Source organism: Phyllostomus discolor, chromosome 5, assembly GCF_004126475.2.
Source record: "Phyllostomus discolor isolate MPI-MPIP mPhyDis1 chromosome 5, mPhyDis1.pri.v3, whole genome shotgun sequence".
Classification (NCBI taxonomy): domain Eukaryota; kingdom Metazoa; phylum Chordata; class Mammalia; order Chiroptera; family Phyllostomidae; genus Phyllostomus; species Phyllostomus discolor.
In genome coordinates this window covers 726252-741156 of record NC_040907.2, presented here as the reverse complement: position 1 = coordinate 741156, position 14905 = coordinate 726252, and the positions used below count along the sequence as shown (strand labels likewise).

The following is a 14905-nucleotide window of genomic DNA, read 5'->3' as shown; positions in this document are numbered from 1 at the left end:
CGCAGCCGGCACTGGGCAGGGCCCCTGGGAACCCGGACCCAGGCCCGCGGCTGGCGGGGACGCAGAGGGCGCGGCTGCCGCCGAAGGAAGGTGGCCTGGCGGCTCCCTGGAGAGTTGAAGGTGGAGCTGCCTGACGACCCCGAGACCCCACTCCCGCCTGAAGACCCGAAGGACTGGAAACGGGGTCTCGCTCACACTCACACTCACACTCAGAGCCCTGCACTCGCGCATCCACAGCCGCTCCGCTCCCAGCGAACGGCCCGACCCAAACGCCCGACCCAGGCCGCCCCGTGGGGGCGCCCTCAGTGAGGGTCAGTGAGGAGCCGGACCCCCAAGGCCACACAGCGTGTGACCGTGCATGTGAGGGGCTGGGGGGGGGGGGCCATCGGACCAGGCAAACCCTCCAGGACAGAAAGCAGGGCCGGGGTTGCCGGGGGCTCCCTCTGGGGGCTGAGATCGTCCTGGCCCCGGAGAGAGGACATGGCCGCCCAGCGCCACCCCCATGGGGGCCCGCCCCCGTGCCCTCCCCCGAGACCCCCGTACCCTCCCCCGAGACCCCCACACCCCTCCCCGGCCCCCACCTCGTCGTCGTGCACCAGCTCCTTCTTCACCACCTTCATGGCGTACACCTGGTCGTTCTTCTTGAGCCGCACCAGGAGGACCTTGGCGTAGCTCCCGCGCCCGATGACCCGGATGAGGTCGAAGTCCTGCAGCCCCAGCCCCTGAGAGATCTTGATCCCGTCCATCCCGTCGATGACCGGCTTGAGGTCCTGGGGGGCGGGGACAGAGGGGCCGGGGAGACGGCTGGACTCAGAGGGACGCGGTGGCACCCCCACGGTCTCGACAAAGGCTCCGCGCACCCCGGGCCTCAGGGCCACGGTGTGCTCACGGGCCACGACTCTGTGTCCTAAAGGACCCCCCCACCCCCACCCCCCCAGGACGTAAGGCCAAGATGGAAGGACTGTGCCGCTTTCAGAAAAAGACTTTATTTGTTTATACTTAGAGAGAGGAGGAGGGGGGGACAAAGAGAGGAAGAGCAACATCGATGAGCTGCCTCTAGCACCCCCCACGGGGGGGGACCTGGCCCACAACCTGGGCGAGCCCCCCAACGGGGAACCGAACCGGACAGCGCCCAGCCAGGGCAGGGCTGTGCAGCTTCAGGAGCTCGGAGGGAAAAGCAGTTCATTTCTGCTGACGGCGGCCCCACTGGGAGCGGTACGGGACGCTTGGGGACAGCCTCGCGAGGAGGACAGCTGAGTGAGGAGGTGACCTCAGGCTCACACGCCCCAGGGCCACCCAGGCCCTCGCTGGCCCACAATAGCTCGAGGCTGACACAGCAATCACAATCTGATTTACAGACAATCTGATTTAGCACGCAGCGGGCTTCCTTCCCGCAGATTATGTCGGGCAAGGACCCTGGTGTGGGCAGGCGGTGTGGGCGGCGCCAGCGTGGCCCTGACTTGCTGCGGACGGTCACCGGGCCGGAGAGTCTGCGCGTGACACCTGCGAGCACTCTGCAAAAGCTGTGGCTCGGGCAGGCGGAGCTGCCGCCTGAGCTCTCGGGGACAGAGGTGCAGAACGCCGGCCGCCGTGTGAGAACACGCTTGCCCACGGGCACCGCGTGACTGCGCCCTCACCGCCAGAGCTCCCGCGGCCAGAGGCCACAGGGACCCCTCGGCCGAAGCCAGGGAGGGGCTGCCAGAGTCAGAAGGGTGACCCGGGGGCACCGATTCACAGAGGGAGCCCTGCATTTGGTCTTCCAGCCCTGGCACAGGGCTGCCGAACCCTCGGAATTTCCTAAGTGCCGGGAGGTGTCTTTTGTCATGCTAACGAGCTGACTTCTGAAAAGCCCCTGAATCACCTAGGATGGGGGCCGGTTGCCAGGGAAACGAACCACGCACTCGGAGGGTGGGAACTCCGCCCCACCCCCCACCTCCGGGGAGCAGCGGAGAGGAGCCGGGGACTGAGCTCCTCCTCCAGGGCAGCAGCTGGGTCAACCCCCCCCCCTTTTGAGGAAGCCCCACAAAACCCCCCAAGCACGGCGCCCCCACCTTCCAGGTGGACAAACACGTGGGTGTTCGGGCGGGCGCACGCCCCCCTCCGCAGGCCTGGCCCTTTCACAGCCTCAGAGGGAGCCCCTCCCTGAGCTTCTGGGCCGCCCCAGCCGTCAGTCAACCCCAAGGGGGGGGAGGTCATCGCGACCTCCCCCTGGGCTCGGGTGCCCAGGGGCACAGGGGACAAGCTGGACTTGTGGTGGCATGAGAAGGGGGGCCCCTCCTGCGGGGCCTGGCGCTGTCTTCAGGCGGGTGGGTCAGACCCGGGCCAGTGTGGGGGACCCGGCCCGGGCCTGCAGAGAACTGGGGAGCTGCTTGGTGGTGTGGAGGGCACGCGGAGGAGAAAACAGAGGGTAAATGACCTGACAAAGTCAACAACTCGACAAAAACGAGAGCTCCAACACCAGCCTGGGCCCGCCCTGCGATCTGGGTGAGGAGGGCACCTGGGAGGCTGTACACCCAGCGGGAGGCGCCGCCCAGATGGGACCGAAGGGCCTCCGGGGACTCAGGCAGGACGCGCCCCACGGGAGACCCGGCTGGGGCACGGCCAGAGCCCAGGAGGCCAGCGCAGGCCCCGGGGCCCCTCCTGGACCGGCTTCCCCCCAGTCACACCCGTCCCCAGAGACAGACCCGCCCCGCGGGAGAGGCTCCGTGGACGCCAAGGCCTCATGGCCCCGCGAGGGGAGCGCCTGCCACTGGCTGCAAAGACAGTCCCGGGATCCCAGGAACGTGGGCCCCAGGCTGAGCGACCCAGGGGCCGGGGAGTCCAGGGGGCATCTGGGTGCACACAGCCCCAGGCCCACAGACAGCACCTGCCACGGGGGTGCCCAAGACGACCCGGAGGCCAGTGAGCCCCCACACCTGCCCCCCCACCCTGGGGCCAGCCTTCCCTGCTGCTCAAGGTGCCTGAGCCAGGGTTTTGGGGGGAGTCACCTGTGCGGGCCCCGCCCCCTGTCCCCAGCGAGCCCCTCGGGGTGCTGTTTGTTCTTGTGAAAAGGTGTGATCACACCCAAACTGCACTGCGCAGCACTGGGGCCAGAGAGGTGCCCCGAGCGGCGACAGCCCGACAGTACCGGCTGCACCACGATGATCACACGGTCTCCCCAGGAGCCGCCCTGCACACTCACCTCAGAATCATCCTTAACGCCGCCATGGTTCCGGGAGGAAGGGATGTAAGGAACTGAGGGAGAGAGGGGAAGGCGGTCGGGGTGCTGTTGGAGCGGCCCCCAGACGGGGCCGGAGGAAATAAATGCAGCTTCCCAGGCCCTGCCCACCCGGTCCCGGAGCCCGGTTTGCCCGAGGGCCCGTCGCCCAGAAGACACCATTGGTGGCAGGTGTCAGCGCCTGCCCACCCAGTCTTTGTTCTCAGAGTGACCGGCAGGCAGCCGGACGGAGGGGGCCGGTGGCTGGGACGAGGACGTGGATGGAGGTGAGTGAATGGGGGGCTGGTGGGCGTGGATGTGAGTGGTGGGAGGGCGGTTAGGTGGACGAGTGGGCGGGCGGGTAACTGTTCGGTGTCTCCTCTGGGTGAGCAGCTGTGGGCGCCCGGGTCCCGTGTCCTCCCCCGAGGGCTCCTGGCAGGGGACACGCGCTTGCCAGGTGGGGGAGGGACTCCCGCTCGCCCTGTCCCTGTCCGAGGTTCAGGGCTTCGCCCTCGGTCACAAGGGCGTCAAAATCTCTCCCCAAGTGTTTCTTAGCATTAAAAAAAAACCCAAAACTATTCCCATCAGAAAAAATCCCACAAAACCCTAAGGGCCAGGCCCCAGCACAGTGGCCTCTGGCACCTGTCCCCTCGGGGGCTGCGGGGCTGCAGCCCGTCTGGGGCGGGGCCGGTGTGGGGGCTGCTGCACCGGGCGCCCCGTCGGCCCAGAGGGGAGACCCCGCCCCCGCCCACGGCAGCGGCTCACAGACACCTGGGCCCCGGAGAAGGGCCCCGCGCCTGCCCGCCCCCACTCAGGGCCGAGGGCAGGGGATGCGCCCTGGCCCCAGCCCCGGGGAGGGGGCAGGCCGGTGCAGGGAGGACTCGGGGTCAGAGGCGGCGGAGCGGGCGCCCCAGGGCCAGCGGGAGGGAGGCGGCCCTCACCGCCATCGGTCTCCTCGGAGGGCAGGTCCGCGTCGTCGTCCTTGTCGTCGGCTGCGGGTTCTTGGGAAGGCATGGCAGAATCCTGCAGACAGACGGGCACTCCCAAGTGGCCGGCAGGGGCTGCGGCACGGCCCCCGGGGGCGCCAGAGCCGGGAAACCGCTGGCCAGGTTGCACTCGCCGCCGCATGCACCCTGGTGCGTGCACACTGTGCACACGCCATCACACGCACCCTGGCACACATCGCCGACTGTCCCCTCACCACACGGAGGTCACCCCGGACCCCACAGGCAGGCTCCCCCTCGGCGCCTCAGGCAGGGACCGCTCCAGCAGGGGCTACAAAATGGGCCCTTTCACACCATGCCGGGCCACTGCCACACCAGGAGTCAGCAGCCAGCAGCCGGGCGGGATTCCGAGCCCCACCTCCCGGCTCCAGGGCCACTCTGCTGACGTCACAATGGAGGCAGCTTCCTCTTGGAAGCCACCGGGGCCTCAGCATGGAGGTCGCTCAGCCCGACTAGCTGGGCCCTGGGGTTGGCCTCGTCTCCAAGGCCCCGTGGACCTGGGGGGCCCCAGAGTGTGTGTGCACCTTTACCGTCCTTGGCAGCCCCGGGCGAGAGGAACCCCTGTGCTCCGGCAACACTGGGAGAGACCTGGACTGGGCAGCCCCCCCGCCCCCCGCCCCACTGACAGCGTGCCAGTGGGGGCCCGAGTGCCAGCAGCACCCTGAAGGGCCGGACACTGCACCACGGTCGCAGGCTGCTGGGGGCAACAGGCAGCACACCAGGCCGGCCCGAGGGGAAGTGGGTCTGGCCCACTGGCCAGGGCCACCCGCCTGCAGCCCACAGGTGTCCCCCCCCATCGGTGGGGCCAGGACCCCCCGGGGACAAGCGGCCCGGGGCCCACTCACCATAGGCCGCTCGCAGGTCCGCGGGACGAGGGCGTGGCAGCGCTTATGCACCAGCAGTCGGCAGTGGACACACCGGTAGCCCTGCCTGGCGAGGCCCCATATCCGCTCGCTGCACTGGCCGCAGTACGCCCTCTGCGGGCGACAGGGCGGCGTGAGGGGTCCGCGGGGCGGGGCGCCGGGTCAGGGGCCCGGGGCGGGCGCTCTCTGAGGCCTGGGTGGAGCCGCGGCGAGAGGTGGCCCGGGCCCTGGTCACACCCGGGCACCAGGCCGCACCTGGGCTCGGCGGCCCCTACTCAGGTCCCCCCCAAGGGTGTGGGGCCCGGTCCTGTGTGAGGGGCAAGGTGGAGGGCCATGGGGCTGGGGGGCACAAGGCCCCTCCATGGGCAGGACACCCCCTTGCAGGGAAGAGGGCGGCCGTCACCCCCTCGGGGCTGTGGGTGGGGCAGCCGCAGGGGCCTGTCTTGGGGGAGGGGCACCCCAGCACCTCGGGGTGTGCTGGCCCTCCCCCGATGTGCCTGCTCCCAGGCTGATGGCACTGAGAAGCCCATGTCTCCTCGGGAAGGGGACGGGGCTGTGGTGGGTGCCCCTGCCAACACCCCGCTCCTCCGTGGGGAGGAGAACCCTTGTCCACCAGTGCTGGGGTGCGGGGCTGGAGGGGCAGCAGGGGCAGGAGGAGGTTGGGGGTGCGCCCTGCAGTCAGACCAGGGGGTTTTCCTCGTGAAACCTGCCGGCAGGGAAAGGCTAGCTGTCCGAGCTGCTGGGCCCCGGCCCGCCTCGCCGGGTGGGCTGCGCCCGGGACCAGCCGTGCAGAAAACAGCATTTCCCTGAGAATTAGCACGGGGCCGGGCTCCAGGGGCCTTTCCCGACACCCGAGGGCACGGCTGGGGTCGCTGACCGCGTGCCCAGGCCCACGGGAGAGCGTGCTGGTGGCCGCACTCAGGCCCACGGGTTCCCCAAAGTCCTGTCCGCCCAGAGTCTCAGAACGCGGCCTCACTGGAGGGAAGTGCACCTCTGTGGGCGGAGTTAGTGCGAACGGGGTCAGACTGGGCTGCGGAGCCCGAACCGCGACTGGCGTGTCCCCACGGGACCAGACAGACACACGGAGGAGAGAAGGGGGTGGGGACAGGGCGGAGGCCGGGGTGGGCCTGGTCTGCACGTCCAGCCTCCAGGCCCCGAGAGTGCATTTCCGTTTTCACACCCCTGGTGCAGGGTGCTTTTCCCGCCAGCCCCAGGCACGCACACACGGTGCGGCCCGGTGTCCTCCGTGGAACCCGGCCCACCACAGGGCGCCAGCGGGCCGGGCTGCAGGGCCGCGGCACCCGACCCGGGACCACGAGACAGGCGGCCGAGGGTGCCGGAGGCGCGGGTTGCCTTCCTCGCGCAGCGCCGCCCGGAAAAGGCCCGAACGGGGCTCCCAGGGCTCGGGGGCCTTCAGAGGCTCCTTCGTGACGGGGAGGAGATGCGTCTCCAACCCGCCGGCACGGTCTCTCCCGTGGGAGCCAAGTGGAGCCCGGCCACTCCCCTCGCCTCCTTTCTCTTTCCTCCAACAGCAGCTCCCGGCACAGGGCACCCAGCGCTGGGCACACGGCACCCGGCACTCAGCACGTGGCACCGGGCACTCAGCACATGACGCTCAGCGCACGGCACACGCTGCTCAGCACATGGCACACAGCACACAGCACTGGGCACACGGCACATGCTGCTCAGCACATGGCACACGTCTCAGCACACGGCACTCAGCTCACGGCACTCAGCTCTCAGCACACGGCACCCGGCACACGCACTCAGCGGTGCAGCCACAGGCCGGCACCGCAGGGGGCAGCGCTCACCCTGTTAAAGCGCTTGGCCTGGAAGAGGTGGCCGTTGGCGCGGTACAGCTTCCTCCATCTCCTGGCACCGCGGCGGTAGATGGATTCTGGGAGGGAGACAGAAAGCCGTGAGGAGCCAGCGCAGGCCCTCGGCCCGGCCCCACCCACGAGGTGCCTTCCGGCCGGGCGGCTCTGGTGGGGGCTGGGGCCTCAGGAGGCAGGCGCTCCCCGGTCCCCTCCCCCCACGTGGCCCTCGCGTCACACCCCCGGTGGGGCGGCCCACCGGGGGAGCCCCAGTCCGCAGCCAGGACAGCCGTGAGGGCGGCTGCCCACCCGCCCAGGCTGTGGTTTGCGACCCTGTGGGGTCCACATCCTCCCACTCGTCCGGTGCACCCTGTCCCTCCAGGCGTGGAGACCGGGCGCCTCTGCACCTGGGGACACGGGGCAGGCGAGCCCTGAGCTCAGGTGACCGTCATGCCTCACGGTTCCCCGAGGGGCAGCGGCTGCCGCACGAGTGCCCTGCCAGGCTGACCGCAGCACCCCAGCCCCTCCCTGGCTCGAGGGCCCCCGCCCGGCAGATCCCGGGGCAGGAGGGAGGCACACGAACGGGACGCTCTCGTCCACCCGACGCCGCTTCCACGACACACACACGGCCGTGCGGAGCCCCGGGAGGGCGGGCGGCAGGCCCCCTCCTGGACGGACGCCGGACATGGAGCTGACGCCCCAGCTTTGCGCCCTCGAACCCGCTGAGACGCGTGTCCGGGGCTCCCACAACGTCCCGGGCGGCGGCAGCGACTCAGGAGGGGAAGGGCTCGGGGCCGCAGACATGGAAACCGCAGCCAATGACCGACTCAGGCTGCACCAGGTCCCGACTTCCAGAACCTGCCCCTCCCCCTTTCCCGGGAGGCGGAGCCAGAGAGCAGGCGGCCGGACCCCCTTTCGAGGTCTCCTCGCCCAGGGGGACGGGGGACAGGGCCAGGCTGGAGGCAAAGCCAGCACCTTCCCTCCTCCCACCCACAGCGGGGCTCAGACCTCCACTTGGCCAGGGATCCACGGAGGCAGACACCCCTGGGAGCAGCAGCGCCTGGGCCCACCTGCCCATGGGCTCTAAGGAGCCCTGGTGGCCCCCCAGGGCTTCCGTCCAGGTGACTCGGTGCACCCCCCGACAGGTCCCTGCTAACGTCTGCGGGGGGACCGTCCCCACAGAGTGACGGGGACACAGACCCAGTGACGAGAGGGGCGTCGAGCTGGCCAGGTGGGGACACGCCTGTGCACAAGGCGGGTCAGGGCCCAGACGTGTGTCCACCGGACATGCTTCACATTCCATGAAAGCCGCTGGGGAGAGGCCCAGGGGCACCGGGGCGCCCACCTGGGCTGCGGGAGCTCCAGCCTCAGCGCGTGACCCGGGCCAGGTCGGGGGGGAGAGGCGTCGGGTCTGCGGGTGGAAGACAGACGGAAGACGGGCTCGAACAGACGGCGCCGTGTCTCCCAGAAGGCACTGGGCTCTGCGAGGCCCGTGGCAGGACCCGGACGCAGGGGCCCAGTCACAGCCTGTGGCCGCTCGGGACTGTTGTGACCACCCAGCTCACTGCCGGTTCCTGTCTGGCTCCTCCTGGGCCCAATGAGCGCCCGCCTTCCCCTCGGGTGTGCAGGTGCGGGGGAGGCCCTGTCTGCAGGGGCCGGCGCTCCCCGCGGCCCGGGCACCCACAGGGGTCCAGAAACGTGACCCCGTGGGCCCGGGGGTGGTGACGGACACCGGGTCCCCGTGGACCCGACCCCGGCTCCCCCATGGACGCTCGTCACAGCTCACCGAGTGACCCTGATGCGACCACCACCTCTGTCCCCCTTCATCCCGTCCCCTCAACTCGTCCCCTGCTGCCCAGGACCCCATACTGCTTCGCCGCCACGGCTGCCCAGGCTGCTCCGGGCTGGGGCAGCTGCTCTGACGTCCTGGGCTCTGCCCACCGGGCGGTTTGCAGGGTGCGGGTCCGGGCTGTGCTGACCACCCCCCTCGGGCCGGGCGTCGGACTCCTGCCTAGAAGACCCCCAGCGCAGGGACACCCCGGACACAGGCGACGGGCCCCTGCCTCCCAAACCCGAGCTCTGGGGGGACCACACGTCCCCCAGTACGGGCGGGGTTCCCCGCCTGCGAGCTGTCCACCCAACAGCCGTCACTGGCCCGGCGTCTGGGCTTCTGCTGGGGAAGCCACAGCCCCCTCCCCCGAAAGTGACGGCCACAGCGAGACGATGGAGGGGCGCTTCTGAGGGGCAGGCGCCCGGGGGGCGGGCCGGCCAGGGGCCTGCTGCCCGGCGGCGTCCACCTGCCCACCGGACTGCTCTCTGGGCAAAGACGCATGAGTGGGAAGGGTCCCCCTTGGCCCTGAGGGTCGCTCCAGAGTGGGGCTGCCCGAGGGCCCGAGCCCACTGGCCCCAGCTGGACCGGACTCTCCTCCACGCGGGGCTGACAGAGGCCCAGCGGCCTCGACAGCCGTGGGCACCGGCTTCCCTCCCGGCCTCCGCTCTGCGGCCCACAAACGCCGCGCTCTGCTCACCGAAACTATAATTAGGACGCTGCGGGGAATTTTAACCAGCCGTTTCCATGGCGATCTGGCATCTCGACGGCTCTGACAAGGCGAAGAAAATACATTTAAGAGGCTGAGCCGGGAGCAACAGGCTGCGAGCGAACCGTGCACCCCCCGGCTCTGGGGGCGCACGTGGCCGTGCCGTCCTCTGGACGGCGGTCAAGGCCCCTCCCTCGTTCCCCGGAAACAGACCCACGCCGGCGACCCGCCCGGCCCAGCCCTGCTGCATGGGGGGGGCACGGCACACGGGGACAGCGCCACCCACGCAGGCCACGGAGCCGGCGGCCGGAGTGGTGCCCCGCACGGGGCCGGCTTCCTCCTGGGGCGCGGCGTCCACCGACTCTTCGCCCAGGAGGGCGGGGCCACCGTCTCTCTCGCCAGGTGGCCACAGGGTGCGGTGCGACGCCGGCTCGTTCTGGGCAGACACATGATCGAGAACAGCGATGACGAAGAAGGCCACGCACCTGGGGCCCCGATGTGCTGGTCGCCCCGCCACGGGGACCGCCTGAGGGGCCCGGGCGTGGGGTGCAGGGGTGGGGGGGGCAGCCCCGGTACCGTCAGCAACCAGGAAAACCGACCCCACCAGACGTTTTCGGAGGGAGGGGCTACTTGTAACAGGTCGACTTCCTAACGATTTTTACCAGAGAAACCAACGCGTCCCGACACGAATCGCGTCCCGGTGAAACGGCCGACCGACGAGACCCGGGGCAGAAATGTGTTCCCCGTGCTCCGTTGTGCCTCAGTTCACACCGACCGCAGCCCCTCCCTGCATGGAGGCCCCCTTCACGGCCTCGCTGAGACACACACACACACACACATATACACACACGAGAGTGCTCCGGGCCGCACCCCCCACCCCACCACTGGACAGGACCACGGCTCCCAGGCCCCACGCCGGGGGACAGCGGAGGGAGCAGCTGCACACGACGGGGCCCCGGCATCCGGGCGTCACCGACCAGGCACAGGGGCCAGGACAGGAGGGGATGCCGGGACAGGACGTGTCCCCAGGGCCGCCACACAGTGCTCAGGGCCAGAGGCCAGGAGGCCCAGGGGCAGCTGCTGTCAGCACGACGCAGGGACGGCCGGGGTGGAGCCCGGGTGCTCCGGGCACAGGCGGCGGTGCCGGGGACGAGGAGCGGACCGGCCTCGCTGGGTCGGGGCGCACCGACCGCCTGCCGCCCGCCAGGACAAAACCACTTCTCACGAGAAAGTCACGGCGCTCAGGTCCTGCAGCGTCACACACACGGTGTCTGACATCCGACCAGAAACTGCCGGGCGGCCGAGAAACACTCAGCAGAGGTGGGCTCTCGGGGGGCTCAGCAGCCGCCTGTTGTGAGAGACACAGAGCATCGCCAGGGAGATGGGTGCAGGGAAAAAAAAGAACCGGAGTCTAAACGTCCCAGGGCCGAAGAAACCTGGAGTGTGAAAAGTGCGATGATTGGAATTAATAATTCAAGAGGCGGACTGGAACTCGGAGCAGACCAGACCAGAGCCAGCGGCAGGAGGGGCCCAGACGCAGGCTGGTGGGGGTGGGGAAGGAGGCGTGAACGGGGCACGGCCGGAGGGGACGAAGCCGTGGCGCCCCAGACCCGGGCAGCCGGGCAGACCCCACCCGGCTACGAGAGCAGCAGGTCGCGCGGCGAGGACGGGGCACCAGGGGGCGCCCCGCGTGGACACCGCTCAGTGGTACCGAGGGGCCGGGGGCAGGACTGACGCGGGCGGTGACTGTGACCGCACGGAAACCGGGGTGGGGTCGGGGGACAGTTGCGCTGGCGGGTGCTGGCCGCGTCTGGGAGTCGGCAAAGTAACAATCGAAGGTGCCTCCCGAGAGCGTGTCTTAACACTTCCGAGGGAGCCAGAACACTTTAAAACGCGCGTTTCAAAGCACCACTTAACCAAGGCGACAGGAGGGGCACAGCGTGAGAACGCCGGACCAAGGCCGAAGGGGGACGGAGGGGCCGGTGCCGGGACAAGACGACGACACGTCTGAGCTGCACCGCACACGTGTGCGCGGGCTGCACGCTGCAACCCAGAGACGCGGACCGCCCCCACGGAGGAGGGGGCTCATGGGCTGGAGCGTCGTCCCGTGACCGAGAGGCGGGGGGTTCGATCCCCCGTCCGGGTGCTTACAGGAGCAACGGAGCGATGCCCCTCTCCCCCTTCCTCCTCCTCTAGAAGCGATGGGAAGGTGTCCTCGGGCGAGGACGGGAAAAGACAAGGGCTGTCAGCCTGGACCGAAACAACTTCTGCTTGCAAGAGCCGATGGCAAAACAAGACACCAACAAGCTGGAAGTAAAAGGACGGAAAAACACCCCCCCCCGGAACACGAAGCCCCCCGCCCCCGCCCCAGAGCTGGTGCAGCTACACCCCTGTCTGACCAGCAGGCTTAAGTGCCAGCAGCATTTTTCATCTCGAAGAGCAACATTTCCTGATGACGAAAGAGTCTACTCCAAAGAAGGACCACACATTGTATCGCCTGATGTAAGTCAATAGAAAACATGTGAAGAAAAACTAACATAATTTCAAGATGGGTTATTAACAGCAGTATCTATAGATATTAAAAATACTTTTAGCCCCCTGGGGAGAAGGGTGCCATGGAGATGCATGGAGAACCACGGCTGTGGCGACCTCCTGGCACCGGCCTGGGGACAGGGACCCTGCCTGGACAGGACAGAGAGCTCTGACTGCCTGTCACGCTCTGCCCGTCAGTCGGGTGTGACCGGGAACCCCAGGACGAGGCTGGGGGACAGAAGACTCGGGGGCCGCAGCCACAGCACGCATCCGAAGGCGTCAGGAACTGGAATGGGGAAGAAGACGAATGGCCCAGCCACGCGGCTCCCTCGTGGCCACTCCCACCTGCCCGGGGGTGTGGGGGAGGGATGGAGGAGGGGCCCCCGCAGCGGATGGAGGGCTCCCGGCTGGCGGTCACCCGAGCACAGGCGAGTGGGCACCCCCAGGCCCAGGGTCAGCCCAGGGTGTCCAGACCGGGGCTGGACTCACTCTTCCTTCTCTTCTTTTACATTGTATTTATTTTTTCAATCTTTAGGAATTTCCCCCATCAGGTTTCTCCTCCTCTGGGCTCGCTCCCCCCGAGGAGCCTCTGGGGCCCACGCTCCGACGCTGACGTGCGGCGTGGCCGCCCACGCGCCCTGTTTGCAGAGACGTCCCCCGGAGGCAGCGAGCGCCCCCCCCCCCCCCCCCGCGCTGCCGGCCGAGCCGCCAGGGGCTCCCTGTGCCGCCTGCCCGCCTGCCCTGACCGGCCGAGGTGTCCGGGCTGGTCTGCGCACGACACTGGGAGGTGCTGGCAGGCGTGCCCCCCCTCGGGGCGTGCCCACTGGACCCTGCCCACAGCCCGCCCCTGGGGGGCTGCCATGGGGAGTGCAGGGCAGGGAGCAGCTCATCTCACAGGGCGTGCTAGGGTGACAGGCGTGGCCCATCGAGGACGAGACCCAGGTGGCCATGCCTGAGCTTCTGAGACACCCCTCCGGCACCCCCTCCCTCGGGCTCTGCTGGTGACGGTGTGAGGGGGGGCCAGTGGCCAAGGGGGGGTGGCGGGACCCCAGTGCTGGGCCAGAGGCTCTGCGTGTTGCCACAGGCGTGACCCCGCAGCCGTGGGACCCCAAGGAGGCGCCTGGCCGAGGGCGGGGGTGGAGCTCCCTGCCCCAAGGAAGCCAGCAGGGCAGAGCGGGTCGGGGACAGAGAACAGGTGGGCGGCCAGCAGGGGGCGGGGGAGGCAGGGGCAGGGCTGAGGGGACAGAAGGGCAGCAGCGGGAGATCCTGTGTGCCGGAACATTCCACACCTCGATGGGCCACACACGTGGTGAAACGACAGGAAACCGTGTGTGCTCGGCGGCCACTCGCTGAGGCTGAGGCTGTGGCCGGCTGCGCGGCGCGGCCCCTGGGAGCAGAGGGCAGGGGCCCGGCTCTGCTGCCCCCGCAGCCGCCCGCAGCCGGGAGGGGCCTCGTTTCCACTCAGAGGTAACCCTTGTTTGAAAGAATCGAGACAAGAATCCCCGAGTTGGGGAACGTGGAAAACGATGGGCATTTCTGTGCGCTTTGCCGAGACCGGGCTGCTGCTGCGGGACACGGGCCCCTGGGGCCCCTGCAGGAGCACCGATGGGTGACACTCGGCCAGGGGCCTGGGGCTGGGGGGCCACGGGCCGGCCAGCACCACCCAATGCCCGACCCATGGGGACGCTCTGAGTTTTCACACTTAAGAATGTCTCTGAAATAACAGAAACCTGATTTCTGATTTTCGGCTTTCACGCCCACCTGAGCTGCAAAGCCGGCCCCTCGGGCCACTCAGCCAGTGGGGTGGGGGCCCACCTGGCTCTCTAACCTCAGAACCAAGCCAAACGCAGGTGAGGCCACGAGGACCGGGACCAGGTCCGGCACCAGGACCGTGGGGGTCCTCACCTCCTAGTCCTCGGGGACAGCCAGGACCACCCTGGAGGAAGGAGGGAGCTTCACTCATGGCCGTTCAACGTCTCAAAGAAATCTCCCTGAGGCAACACTGGACAAACCCAGGGGCCTGGCTGCGCTCAGCCACATGACTGCTGACCCCAGACCCATCCGCTGGGACCGTCATGCAAATGGACCTAACTGGGCCCCGGCCGGCGGGGCTCAGTGGGCTGGGCGTCAGCCTGCGAACCCAAGGGTTGCTTCACCGGCTCGATCCCCACTCAGGGCATAGGCCTGGGCTGCGGGCCAGGTCCCCAGTGGAAGGTACGTGAGGGGCAACCACACACTGATGTTTCTCTCCCTTCCTCCCTCCCTTCCCCTTTCTCTAAAAATAAAAAAAATTTAAAAAATAAACACCACAACGTAGCTGGGCACCCAAACCCCTGACTGCTGTCGCACTTCCCCCGCACCTGGGGCACCAGGTGGAAACCCCCCCCCGTGCGTGGGCCCCCTCTGTGCCAGTCCGCAGATCCCCTGCCCACAGGGGTGTCCGTCCTGCAGACCCCCTGCTCACCCCGCAGCCCAAGGTGGCCGGCCGGGAGGGCGGCCCGACACAAAACCCTAAGTGTACTTAGAATGTCACGAGACTTTCTTGGTTTCGTCTTGTTGGTGTATTTAACGGGTGGCCCACAGACGCCCCCCAGGGTGGACACCCACGGTCCCCGTCCCCGGTCGGCTGCTGGTCTGAGGTGCGGTCTGCCCTCCCGGGCAGCCCGAGTGTCGGAGCCGGTCAGGAGGGCCGCCCGCCCCCACCTGGCCCGGCTCGCTGGCCTCTGGGCCCTTTGGCGAGGCGGGGCGGGGGAGGGCGGGGAGCCGTATTTTTAGACTTCTTTTCCGCAAAGTTGAAGAAAACACATGACATTTCTAGGCATCTGTGGCTGCCTCAAACAAAACAGCCACAAATTTGCCTTGCAGCAGGCCCCGAAAAGCCCACACCAGACCCCGAGGAAAAGTATAAATTAAAAGAGAAATCTGGGTCAGAGCAGAGGGACGGGTGCAGGGAAGGCCC

General features: G+C 68.6%; 1 protein-coding gene across 5 annotated transcripts in view; it reads right to left on the bottom strand.

Annotated features, from left to right (window-relative positions):
- PRKCZ (protein kinase C zeta) overlaps positions 1–14905 on the bottom strand; it is a 48783-nt gene that overhangs the window by 10434 nt on the left and 23444 nt on the right. For all 5 annotated transcript variants that reach the window (XM_036025193.1, XM_028511908.2, XM_036025190.1 and 2 more), the window contains 5 exons: positions 6875–6960; positions 5046–5177; positions 4138–4219; positions 3182–3234; positions 582–770 (listed from right to left, as the gene is read on the bottom strand). In XM_036025193.1, the coding sequence (XP_035881086.1) occupies positions 582–770; positions 3182–3234; positions 4138–4219; positions 5046–5048 (327 nt within the window). In that variant the 5' untranslated portion in view covers positions 5049–5177; positions 6875–6960. The remainder of the gene's footprint in view (positions 1–581; positions 771–3181; positions 3235–4137; positions 4220–5045; positions 5178–6874; positions 6961–14905) is intronic.